At 49.9% G+C, this 26936-nt stretch overlaps 1 protein-coding gene across 1 annotated transcript in view; it reads left to right on the top strand.

Annotated features, from left to right (window-relative positions):
• The first annotated feature begins 243 nt into the window (after positions 1 to 243).
• Positions 244 to 26936, top strand: part of SF3B2 (splicing factor 3b subunit 2) — a 50469-nt gene continuing 23776 nt past the window's right edge. The window contains exons 1-12 of the mRNA XM_038764955.1: positions 244 to 428; positions 10261 to 10307; positions 10427 to 10504; positions 14014 to 14271; positions 17017 to 17064; positions 17495 to 17612; positions 17718 to 18058; positions 18292 to 18388; positions 18506 to 18597; positions 21287 to 21511; positions 21995 to 22132; positions 24616 to 24696. Of these exons, the coding sequence (XP_038620883.1) occupies positions 254 to 428; positions 10261 to 10307; positions 10427 to 10504; positions 14014 to 14271; positions 17017 to 17064; positions 17495 to 17612; positions 17718 to 18058; positions 18292 to 18388; positions 18506 to 18597; positions 21287 to 21511; positions 21995 to 22132; positions 24616 to 24696 (1698 nt within the window). The 5' untranslated portion in view covers positions 244 to 253. The remainder of the gene's footprint in view (positions 429 to 10260; positions 10308 to 10426; positions 10505 to 14013; positions 14272 to 17016; positions 17065 to 17494; positions 17613 to 17717; positions 18059 to 18291; positions 18389 to 18505; positions 18598 to 21286; positions 21512 to 21994; positions 22133 to 24615; positions 24697 to 26936) is intronic.

Below are 26936 nucleotides of genomic sequence, written 5' to 3'. Positions count from 1 at the left end.
GATGATTGATTGAATGAATGAAGGAACGAACTCCCGGCCAACCTGGCGGCCGCGAGCGCCCCCCTCCGCCTCGGGGGGGTGGGGGCTGGTCGAACTACACTTCCCGGCGCCCCCCGCGGGCGGGCGCCGCCTCTCATTGGCCAGCGCCGCCCGCGAGGCCGCCGGAAGTTGGCGGGGCGGGACTTCCGGCGGGCCTCGCGCACGTGGCTTCCGGTGGTGCGCGCGCGCACGGGCGCTCGTCGTGGCCGGTAAGATGGCGGCGGAGCCTCCAGAGCCGTCGAAGGGGGAGCTTCAGCAGCTGCCCCCTCCTCCGCCGCCGCCTCCGCCTCCCCCGCCGCCTCCCCCGCCGCCGCCGCCGGCCCACTATGGCGCCTGGACCCTCCCCGACCTGCAGGCCAAGATGGCCGACATCGGGGCGCCCGCCCAGGGTAACGCCACCGACGCCCGCCGACGCCCGCGTGGGCCCCCCCCCCCCCCCACCGTCGTCATAAGAATTTATAATAATTATTATACAGTAACTCTAACAGTTATATGTAATTATTATAATGTGTTATAATCATATATATATATATATATATAATCTATATATAATATAGAGAAGCAGCGTGGCTCAGTGGGAAGAGCCCGGGCTTTGGAGTCAGAGGTCGTGGGTTCGAATCCCGGCTCCGCCACAAGTCTGCTGTGTGACCTTGGGCAAGTCACTTATCTTCTCTGAGCCTCAGTTACCTCATCTGTAAAAATGGGGACTAAGACTGTGAGCCCCCCGTGGGACAACTTGATCACATTGTATCCCCCCCAGCGCTTAGAACAGTGCTTTGCACATAGTAAGCGCTTAACAAATGCCATCATTATTATATATAACAATTATGTATACAATAATTTATAATAATAACGGCGTTTATTAGGAATGATCATAGTAACGGTGTGTAGCATATATGATGATGATGGCATTTATTAAGCGCTTCCTATGTGCAAAGCACTGTTCCAAGCGCTGGGAAGGGTCCAAGGCAATCACGTCGTCCCACGGGGGGCTCACAGTCTTAATCCCCATTTTGCAGATGAGGGAACTGAGGCCCAGAGAAGTGAAGTGACTTGCCCAAAGTCCCACAGCTGACGCGTGGCGGAGCCGAGATTCGAACCCATGACCTCCGACTCCAAAGCCCGGGCTCTTTCCACTGAGCCACGCTGCTTCATAGTATATATATATAGTATATGTGATATATGTATATAGTATAGTATATATGCTACATGTATATGCTATGTATAGTGTGTATATACTATATGTATATACTATATATAGTATGTATATTATGCTATGCATACTGTATATATGCTGTATATATACCATATACAGCATATATACGCTATACTTTATATATATATAGCATGGTATATATAGTATATATGTAGTATGTATGTATAATTAATGCAATAATTTATAATAATAAGGGCGTTTATTAGTAATAATGATCATAATAGTATATAGTATGTATATGGTGTGTAGTATATGTGATATATGTATGTAGTATAGTATATATGTGCTATGTGTGCATGCTATATATCGTATATATTATACTATATATGCTGTATATATACTGTATATATGCTATATATAGTATATGTATGCTATATAGTATATATATAGTGTGGTGTGGTATGTAGTATATATGTATATATATATACAATGTATGTAGTATAGTCATAGTAATGATGGTGTTTACTAAGCGCTTACTATGTGCCAAGCGCCGTTCTAAGCGCTGGGGGTGTTCTAATGATAATAATGAAGGTATTTCCTAAGCGCTTGCTGTGTGCCAAGCACTGTTCTAAGCGCTGGGGGTGTTCTGACAATAATAATGAAGGTATTTCCTAAGCGCTTTAATGATGGTATTTCCTAAGCGCTTACTACGTGCCAAGCACTGTTCCAAGCGCTGGGGGTGCTCTGATAATAATAATGAAGGTATTTCCTAAGCGCTTACTATCAATCAATCAATCGTATTTATTGAGCGCTTACTGTGTGCAGAGCACTGTACTAAGCGCTTGGGAAGTACAAATTGGCATCACATAGAGACAGTCCCTACCCAACAGTGGGCTCACAGTCTAAAAGGGGGAGACAGAGAACAGAACCAAACATACCAACAAAATAAAATAAGTAGGATAGAAATGTACAAGTAAAATAAATAAATAAATAGATAAATAGAGTAATAAATATGTACAACCATATATACATATATACAGGTGCTGTGGGGAGGGGAAGGCGGTAAGGCGGGGGGATGGAGAGGGGGACGAGGGGGAGAGGAAAGAAGGGGCTCAATCTGGGAAGGCCTCCTGGAGGAGGTGAGCTCTCAGCAGGGCCTTGAAGGGAGGAAGAGAGCGAGCTTGGCGGATGGGCAGAGGGATTGGGGGCATTCCAGGCCCGGGGGAGGACGTGGGCCGGGGGTCGATGGCGGGACAGGCGAGAGCGAGGTACAGTGAGGAGATTAGAGGCGGAGCAGAGCGGAGGGTGCAGGCTGGGCTGTAGAAGGAGAGAAGGGAGGTGAGGTAGGAGGGGGCGAGGGGATGGACAGCCTTGAAGCCCAGGGTGAGGAGTTTCTGCTTGATGCGCAGATTGATCGGTAGCCATTGGAGGTTTTTGAGGAGGGGAGTAATATGTCCAGAGCGTTTCTGGACAAAGATAATCCGGGCAGCAGCATGAAGTATGGATTGAAGTGGAGAGAGACACGAGGATGGGAGATCAGAGAGAAGGCTAGTGCAGTAGTCCAGACGGGATAGGATGAGAGCTTGAATGAGCAGGGTAGCGGTTTGGATGGAGAGGAAAGGGTGGATCTTGGCAATGTTGCGGAGCTGAGACCGGCAGGTTTTGGTGACGGCTTGGATGTGAGGGGTGAATGAGAGAGCGGAGTCGAGGATGACACCAAGGTTGCGGGCTTGTGAGACGGGAAGGATGGTAGTGCCGTCAACAGAGATGGGAAAGTCAGGGAGAGGGCAAGGTTTGGGAGGGAAGACAAGGAGCTCAGTCTTCGACATGTTGAGCTTCAGGTGGCGGGCGGACATCCAGATGGAGATGTCCTGAAGGCAGGAGGAGACGCGAGCCTGGAGGGAGGGGGAGAGAGCAGGGGCAGAGATGGAGATCTGGGTGTCATCAGCGTAGAGATGATAGTTGAAGCCGTGGGAGCGAATGAGGTCACCAAGGGAGTGAGTGTAGATTGAGAACAGAAGGGGACCAAGCACTGAACCTTGGGGAACCCCCACAGTAAGGGGATGGGAGGGGGAGGAGGAGCCTGCAAAAGAGACTGAGAAAGAACGACCGGAGAGATAAGAGGAGAACCAGGAGAGGAAGGAGTCTGTGAAGCCAAGGTCAGATAACGTGTGGAGGAGAAGGGGGTGGGCCACAGTGTCAAAGGCAGCCGAGAGGTCGAGGAGGATTAGGACAGAGTAGGAGCCGTTGGATTTGGCAAGCAGGAGGTCATTGGTGACCTTTGAGAGGGCAGTTTCCGTGGAATGAAGGGGACGGAAGCCAGACTGGAGGGGGTCGAGGAGAGAGTTGGTGTTGAGGAATTCTAGGCAGCGCGTGTAGACAACTCGTTCAAGGAGTTTGGAAAGGAATGGTAGGAGGGATATGGGACGATAACTAGAAGGTGAGGTGGGGTCAAGAGAGGGTTTTTTTAGGATGGGAGAGACATGGGCATGTTTGAAGGCAGAGGGGAAGATGTGCCCCCTATGTGCCACATATGTACTATGTGCCAAGCGCCGTTCTAAAAGCTGGGGGGGGGGGGGGATCTAGTCATAATAGTGATGGTATGTAGAGGAGCAGCGTGGCTGGCTCAGTGGAAAGAGCCCTGGCTTTGGAGTCAGCGGTCATGGGTTCGAATCCCGGCTCCACCACAAGTCTGCTGTGTGACCTGGGGCAAGTCACTTCACTTCTCTGAGCCTCAGTTCCCTCATCTGCAAAAAGGGGGATTTAGACTGTGAGCCCCACGTGGGACAACTTGATCACACTGTATCCCCCCCCCCTCCAGCGCTTAGAACAGTGCTTTGCACATAGTAAGCGCTTAACAAATGCCATCATCATTATTATTATTAAGCGCTTACCGTGTGCTAAGCACCATTCTAAGCGCTGGGGGGGATCTACTCATAGTAATGATGGTATTTCTTAAGCGCTTACTATGTGCCAAGCGCCGTTCTAAGCGCTGGGGGGGATGTAATCATAGTAATGATGGTGTGTACTAAGCGCTTACTATGTGCCAAGCACTGTTTTAAGTGCTGGGGGGGGGGGGGAATCTAGTCATAATAATGAAGGTATTTCCTAAGCGCTTACTATGTGCCAAGCACTGTTCTAAGCGCCAGGGGGGATCTAGTCATAGTAATGATGGTATGTACTAGGCGCTTACTATGTGCCAAGCACCGTTCTAAGCACTGGGGGGATCTAGTCATAGTAATGATGGTGTGTACTAAGTGCTTACTACGTGCCAAGCATTGTTTTAAGCGTTGGGGGTGATCTAATAATAATGATATTTCCTAAGTACTTACTACGTGCCAAGCACTGTTGTAAGCGCTGGGGAGGATCTAATCATAGTAATGATGGTATTTCCTAAGCGCTTACTATGTGCCAAGCACTGTTCTAAGCGCTGGGTGGGGGGAATCTAGTCATAATAATGATGGTATTTCCTCAGCGCTTACTATGTGCCAAGCGCCGTTCTAAGCGCTGGGGGGATCTAGTCATAGTAATGATGGTATGTACTAAGCGCTTACTACGTGCCAAGCATTGTTTTAAGTGCTGGGGGTGATCTAATAATAATGATGGTATTTCCTAAGCGCTTACTACGTGCCAAGCACTGTTCTAAGCGCTGGGGAGGATCTAATCATAGTAATGATGGTGTTTACTAAGCGCTTACTATGTGCCAAGCGCCGATCTAAGCGCTGGGGGGAATCTAGTCATGATAATGATGGTATGTACTAAGCGCTTACTATGTGCCAAGCGCTGTTCTAAGCGCTGGGGGGGATCTAATCATAGTAATGATGGTATTTACTAAGCACTTACTATGTGCCAAGCACTGTTGTAAGCGCTGGGGGTGATCTAGTCATAATAACGATGGTATTTACTAAGCGCTTACTATGTGCCAAGCACTGTTTTAAGCGCTGGGGGGGATCTAATAATAATAACGATGGTATTTCCTAAGCGCTTACTATGTGCCAAGCACTGTTCTAAGCGCTGGGGGGATCTAGTCATAATAATGATGATATTTACTAAGCACTAACTATGTGCCAAACACTGTTCTAAGCGCTGGGGAGGTTAGAAGGTGATCTAATAATAATGGTGGTATTTACTAAGCGCTTACTATGTGCCACGCACTGTTCTAAGCACTGGGGGGGATCTAATATAACAATAATGATGGTATTTCCTAAGCGCTCACTATGTGCCAAGCACTATTCTAAGCGCTGGGGGTGTTCTAATAATAATAATGAAGGTATTTCCTAATCGCTCACTATGTGCCAAGCGCTGTTCTAAGCGCTGGGGGGGATCTAGTCATAATAATGATGGTGTTTCCTAAGCGCTTACTATGTGCCAAGCACTGTTTTAAGCACTGGGGGGGATCTAGTCATAATAATGATGATATTTACTAAGCACTAACTATGTGCCAAACACTGTTCTAAGCACTGGGAAGGTTACAAGGTGATCTAATAATAATAATGATGATGGTATTTGCTAAGCGCTTACTATGTGCTGTTCTAAGCGCTGGGGAGGTTACGAGGTGATCTAATGATAATAATGGTATTTATTAAGCACTTGCTATGTGCCACGCACTGTTCTAAGCACTGGGGTTGTTCTAATAATAATAATGAAGGTATTTCCTAAGCGCTTACTATGTGCCAAGCGCCGTTCTAAGCGCTGGGGGTGATCTAGTCATAATAATGATGGCATTTCCTAAGCGCTTACTATGTGCCAAGCACTGCTGTAAGCGCGGGGGAGGTTACAAGGTGATATAATAATAATAATGATGGTATTTACTAAGCGCTTACTATGTGCCAAGCGCTGTTTTAAGCGCTGGGGAGGTTACAAGGTGATCAGGTTGTCCCACGGGGGGTACACAGTCTTCATCCCCATTTTACAGCCGCGTGCCCCCCTTGCCTGTAGCACAATAATAAATGTAATATTGGCATTTATTAAGTGCTTACTATGTGCCAAGCACTGTTCTAAGCGCTGGGGAGCTTACAAGGTGATCTAATAGTAATAATGATGGTATTTACTAAGCGCTTACTATGTGCCAAGCACTGTTCTAAGCGCTGGGGAGGTTACAAGGTGATCAGGTTGTCCCACGGGGGGCTCACAGTCTTCATCCCCATTTTACAGCCGTGTGCCCCCCTTGCCTGTAGCACAATAATAAACGTAATATTGGCATTTATTAAGCGCTTACTATGTGCCAAGCACTGTTCTAAGCGCTGGGGAGCTTACAAGGTGATCTAATAGTAATGATGATGGTATTTACTAAGCGCTTACTATATGCCAAGCACTGTTCTAAGCGCTGGGGAGGTTACAAGGTGATCAGCTCTCTTCCTCCCTTCAAAGCCCTACTGAGAGCTCACCTCCTCCAGGAGGCCTTCCCAGACTGAGCCCCCTCCTTCCCCTCCCCACAGCACCTGTATACACGTTTGTACAGATTTATTACTCTATTCATTTTACTTGGACATATTTACTATTTATTTTATTTTGTTAATATGTTCTGTTCTATGGTCTGTCTCCCCCTTCTAGACTGTGAGCCCGCTGTTGGGTAGGGACCGTCTTTATGTGCTGCCGACGTGTACTTCCCAAGCGCTTAGTACAGTGCTCTGCACACAGTAAGCGCTCAATAAGTACGATTGAGTGAATTGAATGAATCAGGTTGTCCCACGGGGGGCTCCCAGTCTTCATCCCCATTTTACAGCCGTGTGGCCCCCCTGCCTGTAGCCCAGTAATAATCATAATAATGGCATGTATTAAGCGCTTGCTATGTGCCAAGCACTGTTCTAAGCGCTGGGGAGGTTACAAGGTGAGCAGGTTATCCCACGGGGGGCTCACAGTCTTCATCCCCATTTTATAGCCGCGTGCCCCCCCCCCCCCGCCTGTAGCACAAGAATAATCATAATAATGGCATTTATTAAGTGCTTACTATGTGCCAAGCACTGTTCTAAGCGCTAGGGAGGTTACAAGGTGATCAGGTTGTCCCACGGGGGGCTCACAGTCTTCATCCCCATTTTACAGCCGTGTGGCCCCCCTGCCTGTAGCACAAGAATAATCATCATAATGGCAATTATTAAGTGCTTACTATGTGCCAAGCACTGTTCTGAGTGCTGGGGAGGTTACAAGGTGATGAGGTTGTCCCACGGGGGGGCTCACAGTCTTCAGCCCCATTTTACAGATGAGGTCACTGAGGCCCAGTGAAGTGACTCGCCCGAAGTCACCCAGCTGACAATTGGCGGAGCCGGGATTTGAACCCACGACCTCTGACTCCAAAGCCCGGGCTCTTTCCACTGAGCCACGCTGCTTCACGTGCATCATTCTGGGGGCATTTATTAAGCGCTTACTGTGCAAAGCACCGTTCTAAGCAAGCGCTGAGGAGCTTTCAAGGTGATGAGGTTGTCCCACGGGGGGCTCACAGTCTTCATCCCCATTTTACGGATGAGGTCACTGAGGCCCAGTGAAGTGAGTCGCCCAAAGTCACCCAGCTGACAATTGGCGGAGCCGGGATTTGAACCCACGACCTCTGACTCCAAAGCCCGGGCTCTTTCCACCGAGCCACGCTGCTTCACGTGCATCATCATGGAGGCATTTATTAAGCGCTCACTGTGTGCAAAGCACCGTTCTAAGCAAGCGCTGAGGAGCTTTCAAGGTGATGAGGTTGTCCCACGGGGGGCTCCCAGTCTTCATCCCCATTTTACAGATGAGCTAACTGAGGCCCAGTGAAGTGACTCGCCCAAAGTCACCCAGCTGACAATTGGCGGAGCCGGGATTTGAACCCACGACCTCTGACTCCAAAGCCCCGGCTCTTTCCACCGAGCCACGCTACTTCACGTGCATCATCATGGGGGCGTTTATTAAGCGCTCACTGTGTGCAAAGCACCGTTCTAAGCAAGCACTGACGAGCTTACAAGGTGATGAAGTTGTCCCACGGGGGGGCTCCCAGTCTTCATCCCCATTTTACAGATGAGCTAACTGAGGCCCAGTGAAGTGACTCGCCCAAAGTCACCCAGCTGACAATTGGCGGAGCCAGGATTTGAACCCACGACCTCTGACTCCAAAGCCCCGGCTCTTTCCACCGAGCCACGCTACTTCACGTGCATCATCATGGGGGCGTTTATTAAGCGCTTACTGTGTGCAAAGCACCGTTCTAAGCACTGACGAGCTTACAAGGTGATGAGGTTGTCCCACGGGGGGCTCCCAGTCTTCATCCCCATTTTACAGATGAGGTCACTGAGGCCCAGTGAAGTGACTCGCCCAAAGTCACCCAGCTGACAATTGGCGGAGCCGGGACTTGAACCCACGACCTCTGACTCCAAAGCCCGGGCTCTTTCCACCGAGCCACGCTGCTTCACCTGCACTGTCCTAAGCGCTGCGGTGGATACCCGCCAATCGGTTGGGGCGCAGCCCCTGTCCCCCTTGGGGCTCCCAGTCTCCCCATTTCCCAGATGAGGGAACTGAGGCCCAGAGAAGGGAAGTGACTTATCCAAGGTCACACTGCAGACCAGCGTACTTAGAGAAGCAGGGTGGCTCAGAGGAAAGAGGCCGGGCTTGGGAGTCAGAGGTCGTGGGTTCTAATCCCGGCCCTGCCACTTGTCAGCTGGGTGACTTTGGGCAAGTCACTTCTCTGGGCCTCAGTGAACCCATCTGGAAAATGAGGATGAAGCAGAGAAGCAGCGTGGCTCAGTGGAAAGAGCCCGGTTTTGGAGTCAGTGGCCATGGGTTCAAATCCCGGCTCCGCCAATTGTCAGCTGTGTGACTTTGGGCAAGTCACTTCACTTCTCTGGGCCTCAGTTCCCTCATCTGGAAAATGGGGATTGACTGTGAGCCCCCTGTGGGACAAACTGATCACCTTGTATCCTCCCCAGCGCTTAGAACAGGGCTTTGCACATAGTAAGCGCTTAATAAATGCCATCATTATTATTATTATTATTATTAAGACTGAGCCCCACGTGGGACAGCCTGATTACCTTGTATTTACCCCAGCGTTTAGAACAGTGCTTGGCACATAGTAAGTGCTTAACAAATATTCATTCATTCAATCGTATTTATTTATTTTACTTGTACATATTCTATTCATTTTATTCTGTTAATATGTTTTGATTTGTTCTCTGTCTCCCCCTTCTAGACTGCAAGCCCACTGTTGGGTAGGGACCGTCTCTGTATGTCGCCAACTTGTACTTCCCAAGCGCTTAGTCCAGTGCCCTGCACACAGTAAGCGCTCAATAAATACGATTGAATGAATGAATGAATTGAGCGCTTACTGTGTGCAGAGCACTGTATTAAGCGCTTGGGAAGTACAAGTTGGCAACATCTAGAGTCGGTCCCTACCCAACAGCGGGCTCACAGTCTAGAAGGGGGAGACAGACAACAAACCATATTAACAAAATAAAATAAATAGAATAAGTACAAATAAAATAAATGGAGTAATACCATATTGTTGTTGTTATGATACAATTGGCTCTATGGAAAGAGCTCGGGCTTTGGAGTCAGAGTTCATGGGTTCAAATCCCGGCTCTGCCAACTGTCAGCTGTTGGGCAAGTCACTTCACTTCTCTGGGCCTCAGTTCCCTCATCTGGAAAATGGGGATGAAAACCGTGAGCCCCCCGTGGGACAACCTGATCGCCTTGTAACCTCCCCAGCGCTTCGAACAGCGCTTGGCACAGAGTAAGGGCTTAATGAATGCCAGCCGTGTGACTTTGGCCAAGTCCCTTCACTCCTCTGGGCCTCAGTTCCCTCCTCTGTCAAATGGGGAAGAAGACTGTGAGCCCCGCGTGGGACAACCTGATCACCTTGTAACCTCCCCAGCGCTTCGAACAGTGCTTTGCACAGAGTAAGCGCTGAACAAATGCCGTCATTATTATGTGGCGGAGCCCGGGATTAGAATCGGTGACTTTCTGAGAAGTAGGCCCGGGTTCTAGCCGCAACCGCGTGCTGCTTTTCTTTTTTTGGGGGGTGGGGGAAGGAGCTGGGGTCCGGGGGGTGGGGGTGTCTGGGGTGATGCGGGGGTGCTGGACTCTGACCGATTCTCCCCTGTGCCCCCCAGGAAGCCGCGAGGAGTTGGTGGAGCGGCTGCAGAGCTACACCCGCCAGGTCAGCGAGGGGCCGGGAGGTGGGGCGTCTGGCTAACGGGTGGGCTCGGGGGGTCCGGGGCCGGGGGGGGGGGCCGGGTCCTCCCGCAGCGGCCTGACCCCGGGATCTCCCCTCCGCAGACGGGCATCGTGCTCAACCGCCCAGTCCTGAGGGGCGAGGATGGAGACAAAGCCATACCACCTCCGATGGCTGCCCAGGTGAGCCCGGCCCCGGGACCCCCCTGCTCTTGATAGGGGGCTTCCCCCTCCCGCCCCCCAATACCGCCCTGGGAGGGAGCTTCGGAAGCTTCACCTCCTCCAGGAGGCCTTCCCAGACTGAGCCCCTTCCTTCCTCTCCCCCTCGTCCCCCTCTCCATCCCCCCCATCTTACCTCCTTCCCTTCCCCACAGCACCTGTATATATGTATATATGTTTGTACAGATTTATTACTCTATTTATTTTACTTGTACATATCTATTTATTTATTTTATTTTGTTAGTATGTTTGGTTTTGTTCTCTGTCTCCCCCTTTTAGACTGTGAGCCCACTGTTGGGTAGGGACTGTATATGTTGCCAATTTGTACTTCCCAAGCGCTTAGTACAGTGCTCTGCACATAGTAAGCACTCAATAAATATGATTGATTGATTGATTCGGGGGAGGCCAGCTTTTACTTCCAACTTATGTTGCCAACTTGTACTACACATCTGTATTTATTTTATTTTGTTAATATGTTTTGTTTAGTCGTCCGTCTCCCCCTTCTAGACTGTGAGCCCGCTGTTGGGTAGGGGCCGTCTCTAGGTGTTGCCAACTTGGACTTCCCAAGCGCTTAGTACCGTGCTCTGCACACAGTAAGCGCTCACTAAATACAATTGAATGAATGAATGAATGCTCTGCACACAGTAAGCGCTCAATAAATACGGTTGGTTGATTGAGGCCTGGAGGCTGCCGAGGGGTACTTCCATTCATTCATTCAATCCATCGTATTTATTGAGCGCTTAACTGAGGAGCCACGTGGCTCAATGGAAAGAGCTCGAGCTTTGGAGCCAGAGGTCGTGGGTTCTAATCCCAGCTCTGCCACTTGTCAGCTGTGTGACTTCGGGCAAGTCACTTCACTTCTCCGAGCCTCAGTTACCTCATCTGTAAAACGGGGGATTCAGACTGCGAGCCCCTCGTGGGACAACTTGATCACCTGGTAACCTCCCCAGCGCTTAGAACAGTGCTTTGCACATAGCGCTTAATAAATGCCATCATTATTATCAAGCGCTTAGTACAGTGCTCTGCACACAGTAAGCGCTCAATAAATATGATGGAATGAATGCAGAGCTCTGTACTAAGCACTTGGGAAGTCCAAGTTGGCAACATCTAGAGACAGTCCCTACCCAACAGCGGGCTCACAGTCTAGAAGGGGGAGACAGACAACAAAACCAACATGTTAACAAAATAAAATAAATAGAATAAATATGTACAAATAAAATAAATAATAATAATAACAAGAATGATAATCATTCATTCAGTCATTTATTGAGCGCTTACTGTGTGCAGAACACTGTACTAAGTGCTTGGGAAGTACAAGTCGGTAGCATATAGAGACGGTTCCTACCCAACAACGGACTCACAGTCTAGAAGGGGGCGACGGACGACAAAACAAAGCATGTAGACAGGTGTCAAAATCGTCAGAACAAATAGAATTAAAGCTATATGCACATCATTAACAAAATAAAAAGAATAGTAAATATATATTAAAGGTTTTCCAATGGCTGTTGACACTGTCCAGATATTTCCTAACATAGTGTTGTGATGACCCAGCCAAGAGGAAAAAGTCTCAATTGTATTTTCAACAGTCTTATACATGTCTCTTAAATATCTGATGCAGAAAGAAATATTCATTCATTCATTCATTCAGTCGTATTTATTGAGTGCTTACTGTGTGCAGAGCACTGGACTAAGCGCTTGGGAAGTACAAATCGGCAGCATGTAGAGACGGTTCCTACCCAACAACGGGCTCACGGTCTGGAAGGGGGAGACAGAACAAAACAAAACATGTTAACAAAATAAAATAAATAGAATAAATATGTACAAATTAAATAAATAAATAATAATAACGAGAATGATAATCATTCATTCAATCATATTTATTGAGCACTTGCTGTGTGCAGAGCACTGTACTAAGCGCTTGGGAAGTACAAATCAGCAGCATATAGAGACGGTTCCTACCCAACAACGGGCTCACAGTCTGGAAGGGGGAGACAGAACAAAACAAAACATGTTAACAAAATAAAATAAATAGAATAAATATGTACAAATTAAATAAATAAATAATAATAACGAGAATGATAATCATTCATTCAATCATATTTATTGAGCACTTGCTGTGTGCAGAGCACTGTACTAAGCGCTTGGGAAGTACAAATCAGCAGCATATAGAGACGGTTCCTACCCAACAACGGGCTCCCAGTCTAGAAGGGGGAGACAGACAACGAAACAAAACATGTAGACAGGTGTCAAGATCATCAGAACAAAAAGAATTAAGGCTAGATGCACATCATTAATAAAATAAAAAGAATAGTAAATATGTACTAAACGTTTTCCAATGGCTGTTGACACTGTCCAACATAGTGTTGTAATGACCCAGCCAAGAGGAAAAAGTCTCAATTGTGTTTTCAGCACAGTCTTATAGATGTCTCTTAAATATCTGATGCAGAAAGAAATATTCATTCATTCATTCAATCATATTTATTGAGCGCTTACTGTGTGCAGAGCACTGTACTAAGCGCTTGGGAAGTACAAGTCGGCAGCATATAGAGACGGTTCCAACCCAACAGCGGGCTCACAGTCTAGAAGGGGGAGACGGACAACAAAACAAAATATGTAGACAGGTGTTAAAATCGTCAGAACAAATAAAATTAAAGCTATATGCACATCATTAACAAAAAGAATAGTAAATATGTACTAAACGTTTTCCAGTGGCTGTTCCCCCTCCCCATCACCTCCGCCTTACCTCCTTCTCCCCACAGCACCTGTATATATGTATATGTGTTTGTACGTGTTTATTACTCTATTTTATTTGTACATATTCTATTTTATTTTGTTAATATGTTTTGTTTTGTTCTCTGTCTCCCCCTTCTAGACTGACTAACACTGAGCCACGCTGCTTCTCCAATAAATGCATACAAACATATATACATGAGGGAACTAGCGTGGCTCAGTGGAAAGAGCCCGGGCTTTGGAGTCAGAGGTCATGGGTTCAAATCCCGGCTCCTCCAACTGTCAGCTGGGTGACTTTGGGCAAGTCACTTCACTTCTCTGGGCCTCAGTTCCCTCATCTGTAAAGTGGGGATGAAGACCGTGAGCCCCACGAGGGACAACCCCGTCACCCTGTAACCTCCCCGATGCTTAGAACGGGGCTTTGCACGTAGTAAGCGCTTAATAAAATGCTGTCATAAAAAACTGAGGCTCAGTGAAGTGACTTGCCCGAGGTCGCGCGGCAGAGCCGGGATTAGTCCCTTTTAGACTGTGAGCCCACTGTTGGGTCGGGACCGTCTCTAGATGTTGCCAACTTGGACTTCCCAAGCTCTTAGTCCAGTGCTCTGCACACAGTAAGCGCTCAATAAATACGATTGATTGATTGATTGATTGATTAGGACCCGGGTCATCCGACTCCTAAGGCCGTGCTGTTTCCACCAGGCCCGGCCGCTTCCCATCTCTTTGCCGATCTCTCGTCCCTACAGCTGTCCGGGATCCCTCTGCCGCCGCCCCCCATGGGGCTGCCGCCTCTGCAGCCGCCGCCCCCGCCGCCCCCTCCGGGGCTCGGACTTGGTTTCCCCATGGGCGTGGGGCCCCGGCCCCCCGGCTTGGTCCCCCCGCCTCCCATTCGGGTGGGCGACCCGGTGCCCCTGTCCGAGGAAGACAGGCTGAAGCTGGCCCAGCAGCAGGCTGCGTTATTAATGCAGCAGGAGGAAAGAGCCAAGCAGGAGAGAGCCAAACAGGTAAGGGGCCGCGCCGGGTTCGGGCCCATCTGGAGGGGCCTCGGGGCTGGGGTGGGGGGGATCCCTACCCGTCATCTGGCTTTCGTTCATTCCTTCAGTGGTATTTATTGAGCGCTTACTGTGTGCAGAGCACTCTACTAAGCGTTTGGGAAGGTACAATATAGTAATAGTGACTATGGAGAAGCGCTTGGGAAAGAAAGTACAATGTAGTAATAGTAACTATGGAGAAGCGCTTGGGAAAGAAAGTACAATATAGTAATAGTAACTGGAGAAGCGCTTGGGAAAGAAAGTACAATATAGTAATAGTAACTATGGAGAAGCGCTTGAGAAAGAAAGTACAATATAGTAATAGCAACTATGGAGAAGCGCTTGGGAAAGTACAGTACAGTAATAGTAACTGTGGAGAAGCGCTTGGGAAAGTACAATATGGTAATAGTAACTATGGAGAAGTGCTTGGGAAATTACAGTGTAGTAATAGTAACTATGGAGAAGCGCTTGGGAAAGTACAGTGTAGTAATAGTAACTGTGGAGAAGCACTTGGGAAAGTACAGTATAGTAATAGTAACTGTGGAGAAGCACTTGGGAAAGTACAATATAGTAATAGTAACTGGAGAAGTGCTTGGGAAAGTACAATATAGTAATAGTAACTGTGGAGAAGCGCTTGGGAAAGTACAATAGTAATAGTAACTGTGGAGAAGCGCTTGGGAAAGAAAGTACAATATAGTAATAGTAACTATGGAGAAGCACTTGGGAAAGAAAGTACGATATAGTAATAGTAACTATGGAGAAGCGCTTGGGAAAGAAACTACAATATAGTAATAGCAACTATGGAGAAGCGCTTGGGAAAGAAACTACAATATAGTAATAGCAACTATGGAGAAGCGCTTGGGAAAGTACAGTATAGTAATAGTAACTGTGGAGAGCGCTTGGGAAAGTACAATATAGTAATAGTAACTATGGAGAAGTGCTTGGGAAAGTACAATGTAGTAATAGTAACTATGGAGAAGCACTTGGGAAAGTACAATATAGTAATAGTAACTGTGGAGAAGCGCTTGGGAAAGTACAATACAGTAATAGTAACTGTGGAGAAGCACTTGGGAAAGTACAATATGGTAATAGTAACTGTGGAGAAGCGCTTGGAAAAGTACAATATAGTAATAGTAACTGGAGAAGCGCTTGGGAAAGTACAATATAGTAATAGTAACTGTGGCGAAGGGCTTGGGAAAGTACAATATAGTAATAGTAACTGTGGAGAAGCACTTGGGAAAGTACAATATGGTAATAGTAACTGGAGAAGCGCTTGGGAAAGTACAATATAGTAATAGTAACTGTGGCGAAGGGCTTGGGAAAGTACAATATAGTAATAGTAACTGTGGAGAAGCACTTGGGAAAGTACAATATGGTAATAGTAACTGTGGAGAAGCACTTGGGAAAGTACAATATGGTAATAGTAACTGTGGAGAAGCAGCGTGGCTCAGTGGAAAGAACCCGGGCTTTGGAGTCAGAGTTTGTGGGTTCAAATCCCGGCTCTTCCACTTGTCAGCTGTGTGACTTTGAGCAAATCACTTAACTTCTCTGGGCCTCAGTTACCTCATCTGTAAAGTGGGGATTAAGACTGTGAGCCCCACGTGGGCAACCTGATCACCTTGTAACCTCCCCAGCGCTTAGAACAGTGCTTTGCACATAGTAAGCGCTTAACAAATGCCATCATTATTATTATTATGGTACTTGCTAAGCGCTTACTACGTACCAGGCACTGTACTAAGCACTGGGTGGGACACAGACCCTGTCCCACGTGGGGCTCATTTTACAGATGAGTTAACTGAGGCATAGAGAAGTGAAGTGATTTGCCCAAGGTCACACATCAGACAAGTGGCAGAGCTGGGAATAAAACCCATGAATTTATGACTCCCAAGCCCATGCTCTGCCCAGTCCCTGCCCCCAAAGAGTTTACAGGGTAGAGATTCATTCATTCAGTTGTATTTATTGAGCAATTTCAGTGTGCAGAGCACTGTATTAAGCGCTTGGGAAGTACAAGTCAGCTACATATAGAGACGGTCCCTACCCAACAGCGGGCTCACGGCAGACAGACAGCCATACAAATACATAAATGACAGATACGTACATAAGCGCTTTTAGACTGTGAGCCCACTGTTGGGTAGGGACTGTCTCTATATGTTGCCAATTTGTACTTCCCAAGTGCTTAGTACAGTGCTCTGCACACAGTAAGCGCTCAATAAATACGACTGATGATGATAAGCGCCGTGGGGCTGAGATAAGGGAAGAATGAAGGGAGCGAGTCAGGGTGATGCAGACGGGAGTGGGAGAAAGTCGGGGGGCAGAGGGGGCTAGGCCGTTGGACTGAGACCTGTGTTGGCAGCCGCATTCATTCATTCGATCGTATTTATTGAGCGCTTACTGTGTGCAGAGCACTGTACTAAGCGCTTGGGAAGTACAGTCCAGCAGCTTCAGATTTGAGCCCCGAGGAGGTTACTTAATCAATCAATCGTATGTATTGAGGGCTTACTGTGTGCAGAGCACTGTACTAAGCGCTTGGGAAGTCCAAGTTGGCAATGTATAGAGACGGTCCCTACCCAACAGTGGGCTCATAGTCCAGAAGGGGGAATACAGAGAACAAAACAAAACATATTAACAAAATAAAATAAATGGAATAGATATGTACAAGTAAAATAAATAAATAGAGTACTTAACTGTGAGAGGGCCTCACTTTCCTTTTTCTTGCAGGGAGAACACTCCATGAAGGAACATGAGCTCTTGGAACAGCAGAAGCGGGTGAGTGCCCCATCCCCTCTTTCCCCCTGGCCTCACGGTCCAGAAGCGTCCCGGAAACTTTGTTCTCGGAAGCAAATATTGGAAATGGGCTCTGAGTTTCCTTTCCAGACCCCCCCCCCCGCCCCCCCAAACTGTTCTTCCAGTCGGTCCCGAGTCCCCCGTGCTTTTCGTTCTCCTAGATTTTTGGCAGCGTGGGCATTGAGTGTGGGCCCTAGGTCCACTCGAGCCTTAGTTGTACGGAGAGGGAAGCCTGGCCCACGTCCACAGAGGCAAGGGTCCTTACTCTGGCTCCTGAAAGAGCCGGGTGGAGCGTGGGACCCCCGGCTAAGGCCTGTCCGGTCTTTCCCATCCCCGTCCCCATCCCGTCGAAGAGGCATTTTCCAGCAACTCCGCCCCAGCCCTGCCCCATTTTTCCCGTTTCTTGTTGTAGGCGGCCGTGCTGTTGGAACAGGAGCGCCAGCAGGAGATGGCCAAGATGGTGGCCCCGGTGCCCCGGCCCCCTCCGGACATGGTCCCCATGGGAGTCCGAACTCCTATGGTCCCCCGGGGTAAGGGCCTGGGGCCTGAAGGGTTGGCGACGGGGAGGGAGAATCGATCATTCTTCAGACGGGGCCGGGCTTTCTGACGTTGAACCTCTCGTCTCGTTTCGGTAGCCGCTCCCGTCGGCCCCGTGGGTCACGTTGGACCCGTGGGCCACGTCGGACCCGTGGGCCACGTCGGACCCGTTGGTCACGTCGGACCCGTGGGCCACGTCGGACCCGTGGGCCACGTCGGACCCGTGGGACACGTCGGACCCGTGGGCCACGTCGGACCCGTGGGCCACGTCGGACCCGTGGGCCACGTCGGCCCCGTCGGCCCCGTTGGTCCCGGTGGCCCTGGTGGTCCGGGTGGGCCCGTGGGTCCTGTTGGCCCCCCACTCCCTGGGGTCCCCATGGGAGCTCCGGTTCCACGGCCCCGTGGCCCCCCGCCTCCTCCAGGAGAAGAAAATCGAGAGGTGAGCTGGGCGGTCAGCGCTGCAGGCATTAGCTTCTGTGCCCCCGCGGGGTCCAGGCCGAAGGGCGATGGCCTCCGGGGCCCGGGCCCGGGGAGGGAGCGGGACCTGACTCCCTGACGACTGGGGCCCATCGGGCCAGTTCCTCCCCATCAAGGCAGGGCACCGGGAGGGAGCTCTCGGAGGGCCACTGGGCGTGAGGGGACCGCGTCCTCTTAGTGGGGAGTCTTTGACAGGTGGACGACCCCACCGTGGGCCCCAAGATCCCCCAGGTTCTGGAGAAAATCCTCCAGCTGAAAGAGATCAGGCAGGAAGAGCTGACCTCTGTGCTTGGTGAGTGGTTCCCGAGGACGGCGGAGCGGTGGGGCCCCGTGCGGACCGAGGGCGCCGGTCAGGAGGGGCGGGGGCTCTCCGAGGCGAGCCTCAGTTCCTCTTTCCCCTGCCTTAAAGACGAAGAGGACATGGAAACAGACACCAGGTCATCCCTGGCGGCCTCCACGTCGGAGACCGAGGACGACACGGCCTCCTTATCCAAGAAAGAGGTACGGGTTTGAGGCCGCGCATCCACGGAAGAGAGCCGCGGGAGGCGGTGGGGGGGGGGTCTCCCCGGGGCCTCTGCTTGTTTTCGGGGGGCACTTATGTGTTCGTCCTACCGTCCCAGCAGCGTGGCTCAGTGGAAAGAGCCCGGGCTTTGGAGTCGGAGGTCATGGGTTCATTCAAATCCCGACTCTGTCAGTTGTCAGCTGTGTGACTCCGGGCAAGTCACTCAACTTCCCTCATCTGTGAAATGGGGATTAAGATTGTGAGCCCCCTTTGGGACAACCTGATCACCTTGTATCCCCCAGCGCTTAGAACAGTGCTTTGCACATGGTAAGCGCTTAACAAGTACCATTATTATTATTATTATTATTAATTGTGGTATTTGGGAGGTGCTTACTACAAGTCAAGCACCATCCTAAGCCCTGGAGGTAGGTACAGCATCGTCAGGTTGCACGTGGGGCTCATAGTCTTAAGTAGGAGGGAGATCGAGGATTAAACCCCCATTTTGCAGACGAGGGGACTGAGGCCCAGAGAAGCGAATCGGTCAAGTTTACCGAGCTCTTACTGTGTGCTGAGCACTGTATTAAGTGCTTGGGGGAGAATAATAATAGTACTAGTTTATGATTATGGTATTTGTTAAGCGCTTACTATGTGCCAAGCATTGTTCTAAGGTACAAGGTAAGCAGGTTGTCCCACGGGGGGCTCACAGGCTTCAGCCCCGTTTTAGAGATGAGGTCACTGAGGCCCAGAGAAGCCAAGTGATTTTCCCAAAGTCACACAGTTGACAAGTGGAGGAGTCGGGACTAGAACCCACGACCTCTGATTCCCTCTTCCCCCTGAGCCACGCTGCTTCCAGAAAGTCGGTAGACACGACCCCTGCCCACCAGGAGCTTACAGTCCAGACGGGGAGACAGATTCCAAGAAATCGGTGAATTACGGCTAGGGATGTATGTGCTGTGGGGCTGAGGGAGGGGTGAATTTAGACTGTGAGCCCACTGTTGGGTAGGAACTGTCTCTATATGTTGCCAATTTGTACTTCCCAAGCGCTTAGTACAGTGCTCTGCACACAGTAAGCGCTCAATAAATACGATTGATGATGATGATGATGATAAAGGGGGTAAATCCAAGTGCGAGGGCGATGCGGAGGGAGCGGGAGAAGAGGAAATGAGGAATTAGAGAAGGTCTTTAGAAGGAGATGTGCTTCTAATAAGTCTCTGAAGATAGGGAGAGTGATTGTTGGATATGAAGTGGGGGACGTGAACTTATTTACTATTTATTTTGTTAATGATGTGCATTTTGCTTTAATTCTGTTTGTTCTGACGACTTGACACCTGTCCACATGTTGTGTTGTCTGTCTCCTCCTCCTAGACTGTTAATGATGTGCATTTAGCTTTAATTCTATTTATTCTGATGACTTGACGCCTGTCCACATGTTTTGTTGTCTGTCTCCCCCTTCTAGACTGTGAGCCCGTTGTTGGGTAGGGACTGTCTCTATATTTTGTTCCCAAGCGCTTAGTACAGTGCCCTGCACACAGGAAGCGCTCAATAAATACGATTGAATGAATGAATGAATTTAGCTTTAATTCTATTTGTTCTGATGGCTTGACGCCTGTCCACATGTTCTGTTGTCTGTCTCCCCCTTCTAGACTGTGAGCCAGTTGTCGGGTAGGGACCGTCTCTCTATGTTGCCGACTTGTACTTCCCAAGCGCTTAGTACGGTGCTCTGCACACAGTAAGCGCTCAATAAATAAGATTGAATGAATGAATGAATTTAGCTTTAATTCTATTTGTTCTGATGGCTTGACACCTGTCCACATGCTTTGTTGTCTGTCTCCCCCTTCTAGACTGTGAGCCCATTGTTGGGTAGGGACTGTCTCTATATGTTGTTCCCAAGCGCTTAGTACAGTGCTCTGCACACAGGAAGCGCTCAATAAATACGATTGAATGAACGAATGAATTTGCCCAAGATCACACAGCAGACAGGTGGTGGAGCCTGGATTAGAATCCAGGTCATTATGGCTTCTAGGCCTGTGCTCTCTTTACTAGGCAACACTGCTTCTCCGATTAACCCGTTTAACTTTTATCTACCCCAGCGCTTAGAACGGTGCTTGATCCATAATAAGCGCTTAACAAATACCATTGTCATCATTATTGCTTCTTCTTCCTATCTATGCTACTTAATTTAGTGCCTGCCTTCCCTGGTGGTTTGAAAGCTCCCTGAGGGCAGGGATGGCATCTACCAAGTCTGTTGTAATAATAATAATAATGATGGCATTTATTAAGCACTTACTATGTGCAAAGCGCTGTTCTAAGTGCTGGGGTGGTTACAAGGCGATCAGGTTGTCCCACGTGGGGCTCATGGTCTTCATCCCCATTTTACAGATGAGGTCACTGAGGCCCAGAGAAGTGAAGTAGTAGTCTTCATTGATTGATTGATTGATTAAAGTGACTTGCCCAAAGTCACCCAGCTGACAGTTGGCGGAGCCGGGATTTGAACCCGTGACCCCTGCCTCCAAAGCCCGGGCTCTTTCCACTGAGCCACGCTGCTTCTCATCCAACTCTCCCAACCGCTCAGTACAGCACCCTAACCCAGTAGGCGCCCGATAAGACCCTTGATCAATTGAAAAGTGCCGGAGTTTGGGGAGGCTGAGGGCGGTGGGCCTGTATCCCGACCCTCCGGTCTCTCCGCAGAAGAACCGGAAGCGTCGGAACCGGAAGAAGAAGAAGAAGCCGCAGAAGGCGGCAGGAGGGCGCGGGGCGGCCTCCGAGGGGGAGAAGGAGAAGGAGAAGGAGGCGGCCAAGTCGCGGACCCCCGAGCCGCCGGCCGCGGCCGTGGAGATCGAGTACGTGACCGAAGAGCCGGAGATCTACGAGCCCAACTTCGTTTTCTTCAAGAGGATCTTCGAGGCCTTCAAGGTGGGCCGGGGACGGCGGGGGAGAGCCCGAGGGATGGGGGAGAGCTGGTAGACTCTTGCTGCCAACTTGTACTTCCCAAGCGCTTAGTACAGTGCTCTGCACGCAGTAAGCGCTCAGTAAATACGATTGATCGATAGACGGAGCTGGGACCCAGGGAGTTGGGAGCAACAGTAAGCGCTCAATAAATACGATTGATCGATTGATTGATAGACGGAGCTGGGACCCAGGGAGTTGGGAGCAACAGTAAGCGCTCAATAAATACAATTGATCGATTGATTGATAGACGGAGCTGGGACCCAGGGATTTGGGAGCAAGTATGGATCGTTGTAACCCAGAAGCCAGAGTTTGGGGGGGAAAAGGCCCGCCGGTCACCGGGCGCTCCCCCCGCTTTCTGCTCCTCCTTCCCATCCTTCCTCCTCTCTGTGTCCCTCCTCCCCTCCCTCCTCTCCGCGTCCCTGCCGCCCCTCCCGTCCCTCCTGGCAGCTGACGGACGACGTGAAGAAGGAAAAGGAGAAGGAGCCCGAGAAGTCGGACAAGCTGGAAAGCTCGGCCGCCCCCAAGAAGAAGGGCTTCGAGGAAGAGCGCAAGGACAGTGACGACGACAGTAGTGACGATGAGCAGGTGAGGAGGGCCCGGGGGCGGGCTGGCCGGGCCTCGGTTTGCTTCCGGGCTTCGGAATCCGGGAAGGCCGAGCCCAAAGATCGGGAGTGGAACTCTTTGAAACAGGTGGAAAATCCACCTGCTGGTCTTTTATTCTGATCGTTTGCTCCCAAGCTTTCGGGAGAGCGCTCTGCCCAAATAGGCTGCTGGGTGACCCTGGGGAAGTTACTCGACTTCCCTGTGCCTCAGGCCTTCCCAGACTGAGCCCCTTCCTTCCTCTCCCCCTCGTCCCCCTCTCCATCCCCCCCATCTTACCTCCTTCCCTTCCCCACAGCACCTGGATATATGTATATATGTTTGTACAGATTTATTACTCTATTTTACTTGTCTATTTTATTTTGTTAGTATGTTTGGTTTTGTCCTCTGTCTCCCCCTTTTAGACTGTGAGCCCAATGTTGGGTAGGGACTGTCTCTATATGTTGCCAATTTGTACTTCCCAAGCGCTTAGTACAGTGCTCTGCACATAGTAAGCACTCAATAAATATGATTGATTGATTGATTACCTCATCTGTAAAATGTGGATTTAAGACGGTGCGCCCCATGTGGGACAGGGACCGTGTCCAACTTGATTTGCTTGAATAATAATAATAATGGCATTTATTAAGCGCTTACTATGTGCAAAGCACTGTTCTAAGCGCTGGGGAGGTTACAAGGTGATCAGGTTGTCCCACGGGGGGCTCACAGTCTTAATCCCCATTTTACAGATGAGGTCACTGAGGCACAGAGAAGTTGTGATTTGCCTAAAGTCACACAGCTGACAGTTGGCGGAGGTGGGATGAGCTTGAATCCACCTCAACGCTTAGTACAGAGCCGGGCACATAGTAAGCGGCTTAACAAATACAGTTATTACTATCAATTATTAATAACAGCAATATAGTGTGTAATAACTATATTATCAAGCGCTTAGTACAGTGCTCTGCACACAGTAAGCACTTAAAAAATACGATTGATTAATAACAACAATAATAATGTTTACTAAGAATGTACTCTGTGATTAGCACTGTGCTGTGCGCAGGGGTAGAGTCAAGATAATCAGATGAGCTACAGTCCCTGTCCCACATGTTCATTCATTCAGTCGTATTTATTGAGCGCTTAACTGTGTGCAGAGCACTGTACTAAGCTCTTGGGAATGATGGCACTTATTAAGCGCTTACTATGTGCAAAGCACCGTTCTAAGCCCTGGAAGTACAATTCAGCAACAAATAGAGACAGTCCGTGCCGACAGCGGGCTCACAGTCTAGAAGGGGGGAGACAGACATCAAAACAAGGAAACAGGCATCAGTAGCATCGTTATAAATAAATAGAATGACAGATATAAATAGAATTATAATTCTAAATATGTACATATATCCGCAAATCCTGTGGGGTGGGAAGTGGGGATAGACCAAAGGGGAGGGGGAGCAGAGGAAAAGGGGGGCTTAGTTTGGGATACAGGTTAAGCACGGGGCCATCGCCCACCCTCCCTGGCCCAGACGGCCAGCACCAGACCATTCAATCGTATTTATTGAGCGCTTACTGTGTGCAGAGCACTGGACTAAGCGCTTGGGAAGTACAAGTTGGCAACAGAGCATTTCAGATACAGGTCTCACAGTCTAAGAGAGGGAGAATAGGGATCATCATCATCATCATCATCAATCGTATTTATTGAGCGCTTACTATGTGCAGAGCACTGTACTAAGCGCTTGGGAAGTACAAATTGGCAACATATAGAGACAGTCCCTACCCAACAGTGGGCTCACAGTCTAAAAGGGGGAGACAGAGAACAAAACCAAACATACTAACAAAATAAAATAAATAGAATAGATATGTACAAGTAAGATAAATAAATAAATAGAGTAATAAATATGTCCATACATGTATACAGGTGCTGTGGGGAAGGGAAGGAGGTAAGATGGGGGGGAAGGAGAGGGGAACGAGGGGGAGAGGAAGGAAGGGGCTCAGTCTGGGAAGACCTCCCGGAGGAGGTGAGCTCTCAGCAGGGCCTTGAAGGGAGGAAGAGAGCGAGCTTGGTGGATGGGCAGAGGGATTGGGGGCATTCCAGGCCCGGGGATGACGTGGGCCGGGGGTCGATGGCGGGACAGGCGAGAGCGAGGTACGGGGAGGAGATCAGCGGTGGAGGAGCGGAGGGTGCGGGCTGGGCTGGAGAAGGACAGAAGGGAGAGGAGGGGGCGAGGTGATGGAGAGCCTTGAGGCCCAGGGTGAGGAGTTTCTGCCTGATGCGCAGATTGATCTTATTCCCATTTTACAGAAGAGGAAACGGAGGCCCCGAGAGGCCCCACAGCAGGGCAGTGGCAGAGCTGGGGCTAGAACTGGGGTCTCCCGGCGTCCAGCTCCGTGCTGCTTCCGTCGGGCCACGCGGTGCCGCTTGGTGAATGTTCCCGGAGGAATGAGGCAGTGAAAGGGGCAGGTCTTTTGGAGGATTGACCCGTCTGTCCCCTTTGCAGGAGAAGAAACCAGAAGCTCCCAAGCTGTCTAAGAAGAAGTTACGGAGAATGAATCGCTTCACGGTGGCGGAACTCAAGCAGGTAAAAGCCATAGGGTTGGCCCAGGGGGCGGTGGGGGCTGGGGGGCAAGACCTCTGGGTCATTCATTCATTCAGTCGTATTTATTGAGCGCTTACTGTGTGCAGAGCACTGGACTAAGCGCTTGGGAAGTCCAAGTTGGCAACGTGTAGAGACGGTCCCTACCCAACAGTGGGCTCACAGTCTAGGAGCGGGAGACAGAACAAAACAAAACATAGTAACAAAATAAAATAAGTAGAATAAATACGTACAAGTAAAATAACTAGAGTAATAAGTATGTACAAACATATATACAGGTGGTGTGGGGAGTGGAAGGAGGTAAGGCGGGGGGGATGGAGATTGGGAGGAGGGGGAGAGGAAGGAGGGGGCTCAGTCTGGGAAGGCCTCCTGGAGGAGGTGAGCTCTCAGCAGGGCCTTGAAGGGAGGAAGAGAGCCAGCTTGGCGGAGGGGCAGAGGGAGGCCATTCCAGGCCCGGGGGATGACGTGGGCCGGGGGTCGATGGCGGGACAGGCGAGAACGAGGCCTAACGGTGAGGAGATTAGCGGTGGCAGAGGAGCGGAGGGTGCGGGCTGGGCTGGAGAAGGACACAAGGGAGGGGAGGGAGGAGGGGGCGAGGGGATGGACGGCCTTGAAGCCCAGGGTGAGGAGTTTCTGCCTGATGCGTAGGTTGATTGGTAGCCACTGGAGATTTTTGAGGAGGGGAGTAACATGCCCAGAGCGTTTCTGGACAAAGACGATCTGGGCAATGGTGTGAAGTATGGATTGAAGTGGGGACAGGCACGAGGATGGGAGATCGGAGAGGAGGCTGATACAGTATTATCCAGATGGGATAGGATGAGAGCTTGAACGAGCAGGGTAGCGGTTTGGATGGAGAGGAAAGGGCAGATCTTGGCGATGTTGTGGAGGTGAGACCGGCAGGTTTTGGTGACGGCTTGGATGTGAGGGGTCCTGGCAGAACGCCTCCGCCTCCGTCCCCCTCCTAACGTCAGACAGGGCCCCCCCCCGCCACTCTCCCTTCCTCCAGAGGCCTCCCCAAATCCCACCTCTTCCAATAAATCAGAGACACCCGTCAGCCACCCTTAGCTCTTACGAACTCGTTGACATCCACCTCAGCTTGTACGCGTTTATTCAGTGGCTCATTTTGTCCACTGGAGCGGTAAATATTTTTCTGTAGGTCTCCTCTGTTGGAGACTGTGCTCACTGAGGGCAGAGAACGGCTCCCTTCTATGCTTTGAACTCCCCAAGCGCCTTGTATAGTGCACTGCCTGATCTGGGGGCGCTCAGTAAATACGACTAGTGGCAACAGCAGTGGAGACTTGAGGGATGCAGCATGGCCTGGGAAACGGAAGAACTGAGTCTAATCCCAGCCGGGCCACTGGCCGTCTGTGTGACCTTAGGCAAGGCACGTCATTTTTTACTGTTTTGTTGCGGTTGTTAAATAATAATAATGATAATGGCATTTATTAAGCACTTACTATGTGCAAAGCACTGTTCTAAGCACTGGGGAGATTACAAGGTGATGAGGTTGTCCCATGGGGGGGCTCACAGTCCTCATCCCCATTTTCCAGATGAGGGAACCGAGGCCCAGAGAAGTGAAGTGACTTGCCCAAAGTCACCCAGATGACAAGTGGCGGAGCCGGGATTTGAACCCATGAGTTCTGACTCCAAAGCCCGGGTTCCTTCCACTGAGCCACGCTGCTTCTCCTGCTGTTGTTAAATAATAATAATAATAATGGCATTTATGAAGCGCTTACTATGTGCAAAGCACTGTTCTAAGCGCTGGGGAGGTTACAAGGTGATCAGGTTGTCCCACGTGGGGCTCACAGTCTTAACCCCCATTTGACAGATGAGGGAACTGAGGCCCAGAGAAGTGAAGCGACTTGCCCAAAGTCACCCAGCTGACAAGTGGCGGAGCCGGGATTTGAACCCATGACCTCTGACTCCAAAGCCCGGGTTCCTTCCACTGAGCCACGCGGCTTCTCCTGCTGTTGTTAAATAATAATAATAATGGCATTTATAAAGCGCTTACTATGTGCAAAGCACTGTTCTAAGCGCTGGGGAGGTTACAAGGTGATCAGGTTGTCCCACGTGGGACTCACATTCATTCATTCATTCAATTGCATTTATTGAAAGCGCTCACAGTCTTAACCCCCATTTTCCAGATGAGGGAACTGAGGCCCAGAGAAGTGAAGTGACTTGCCCAAAGTCACCCAGCTGACAAGTGGCGGAGCTGGGATTTGAAC

This window comes from Tachyglossus aculeatus, chromosome 22 (genome assembly GCF_015852505.1).
Source record: "Tachyglossus aculeatus isolate mTacAcu1 chromosome 22, mTacAcu1.pri, whole genome shotgun sequence".
In the NCBI taxonomy this organism is placed as follows: Eukaryota; Metazoa; Chordata; class Mammalia; order Monotremata; family Tachyglossidae; genus Tachyglossus; species Tachyglossus aculeatus.
The sequence above is the reverse complement of the archived record's forward strand: the minus strand, read 5'-3'. Positions and strand labels throughout refer to the sequence as shown.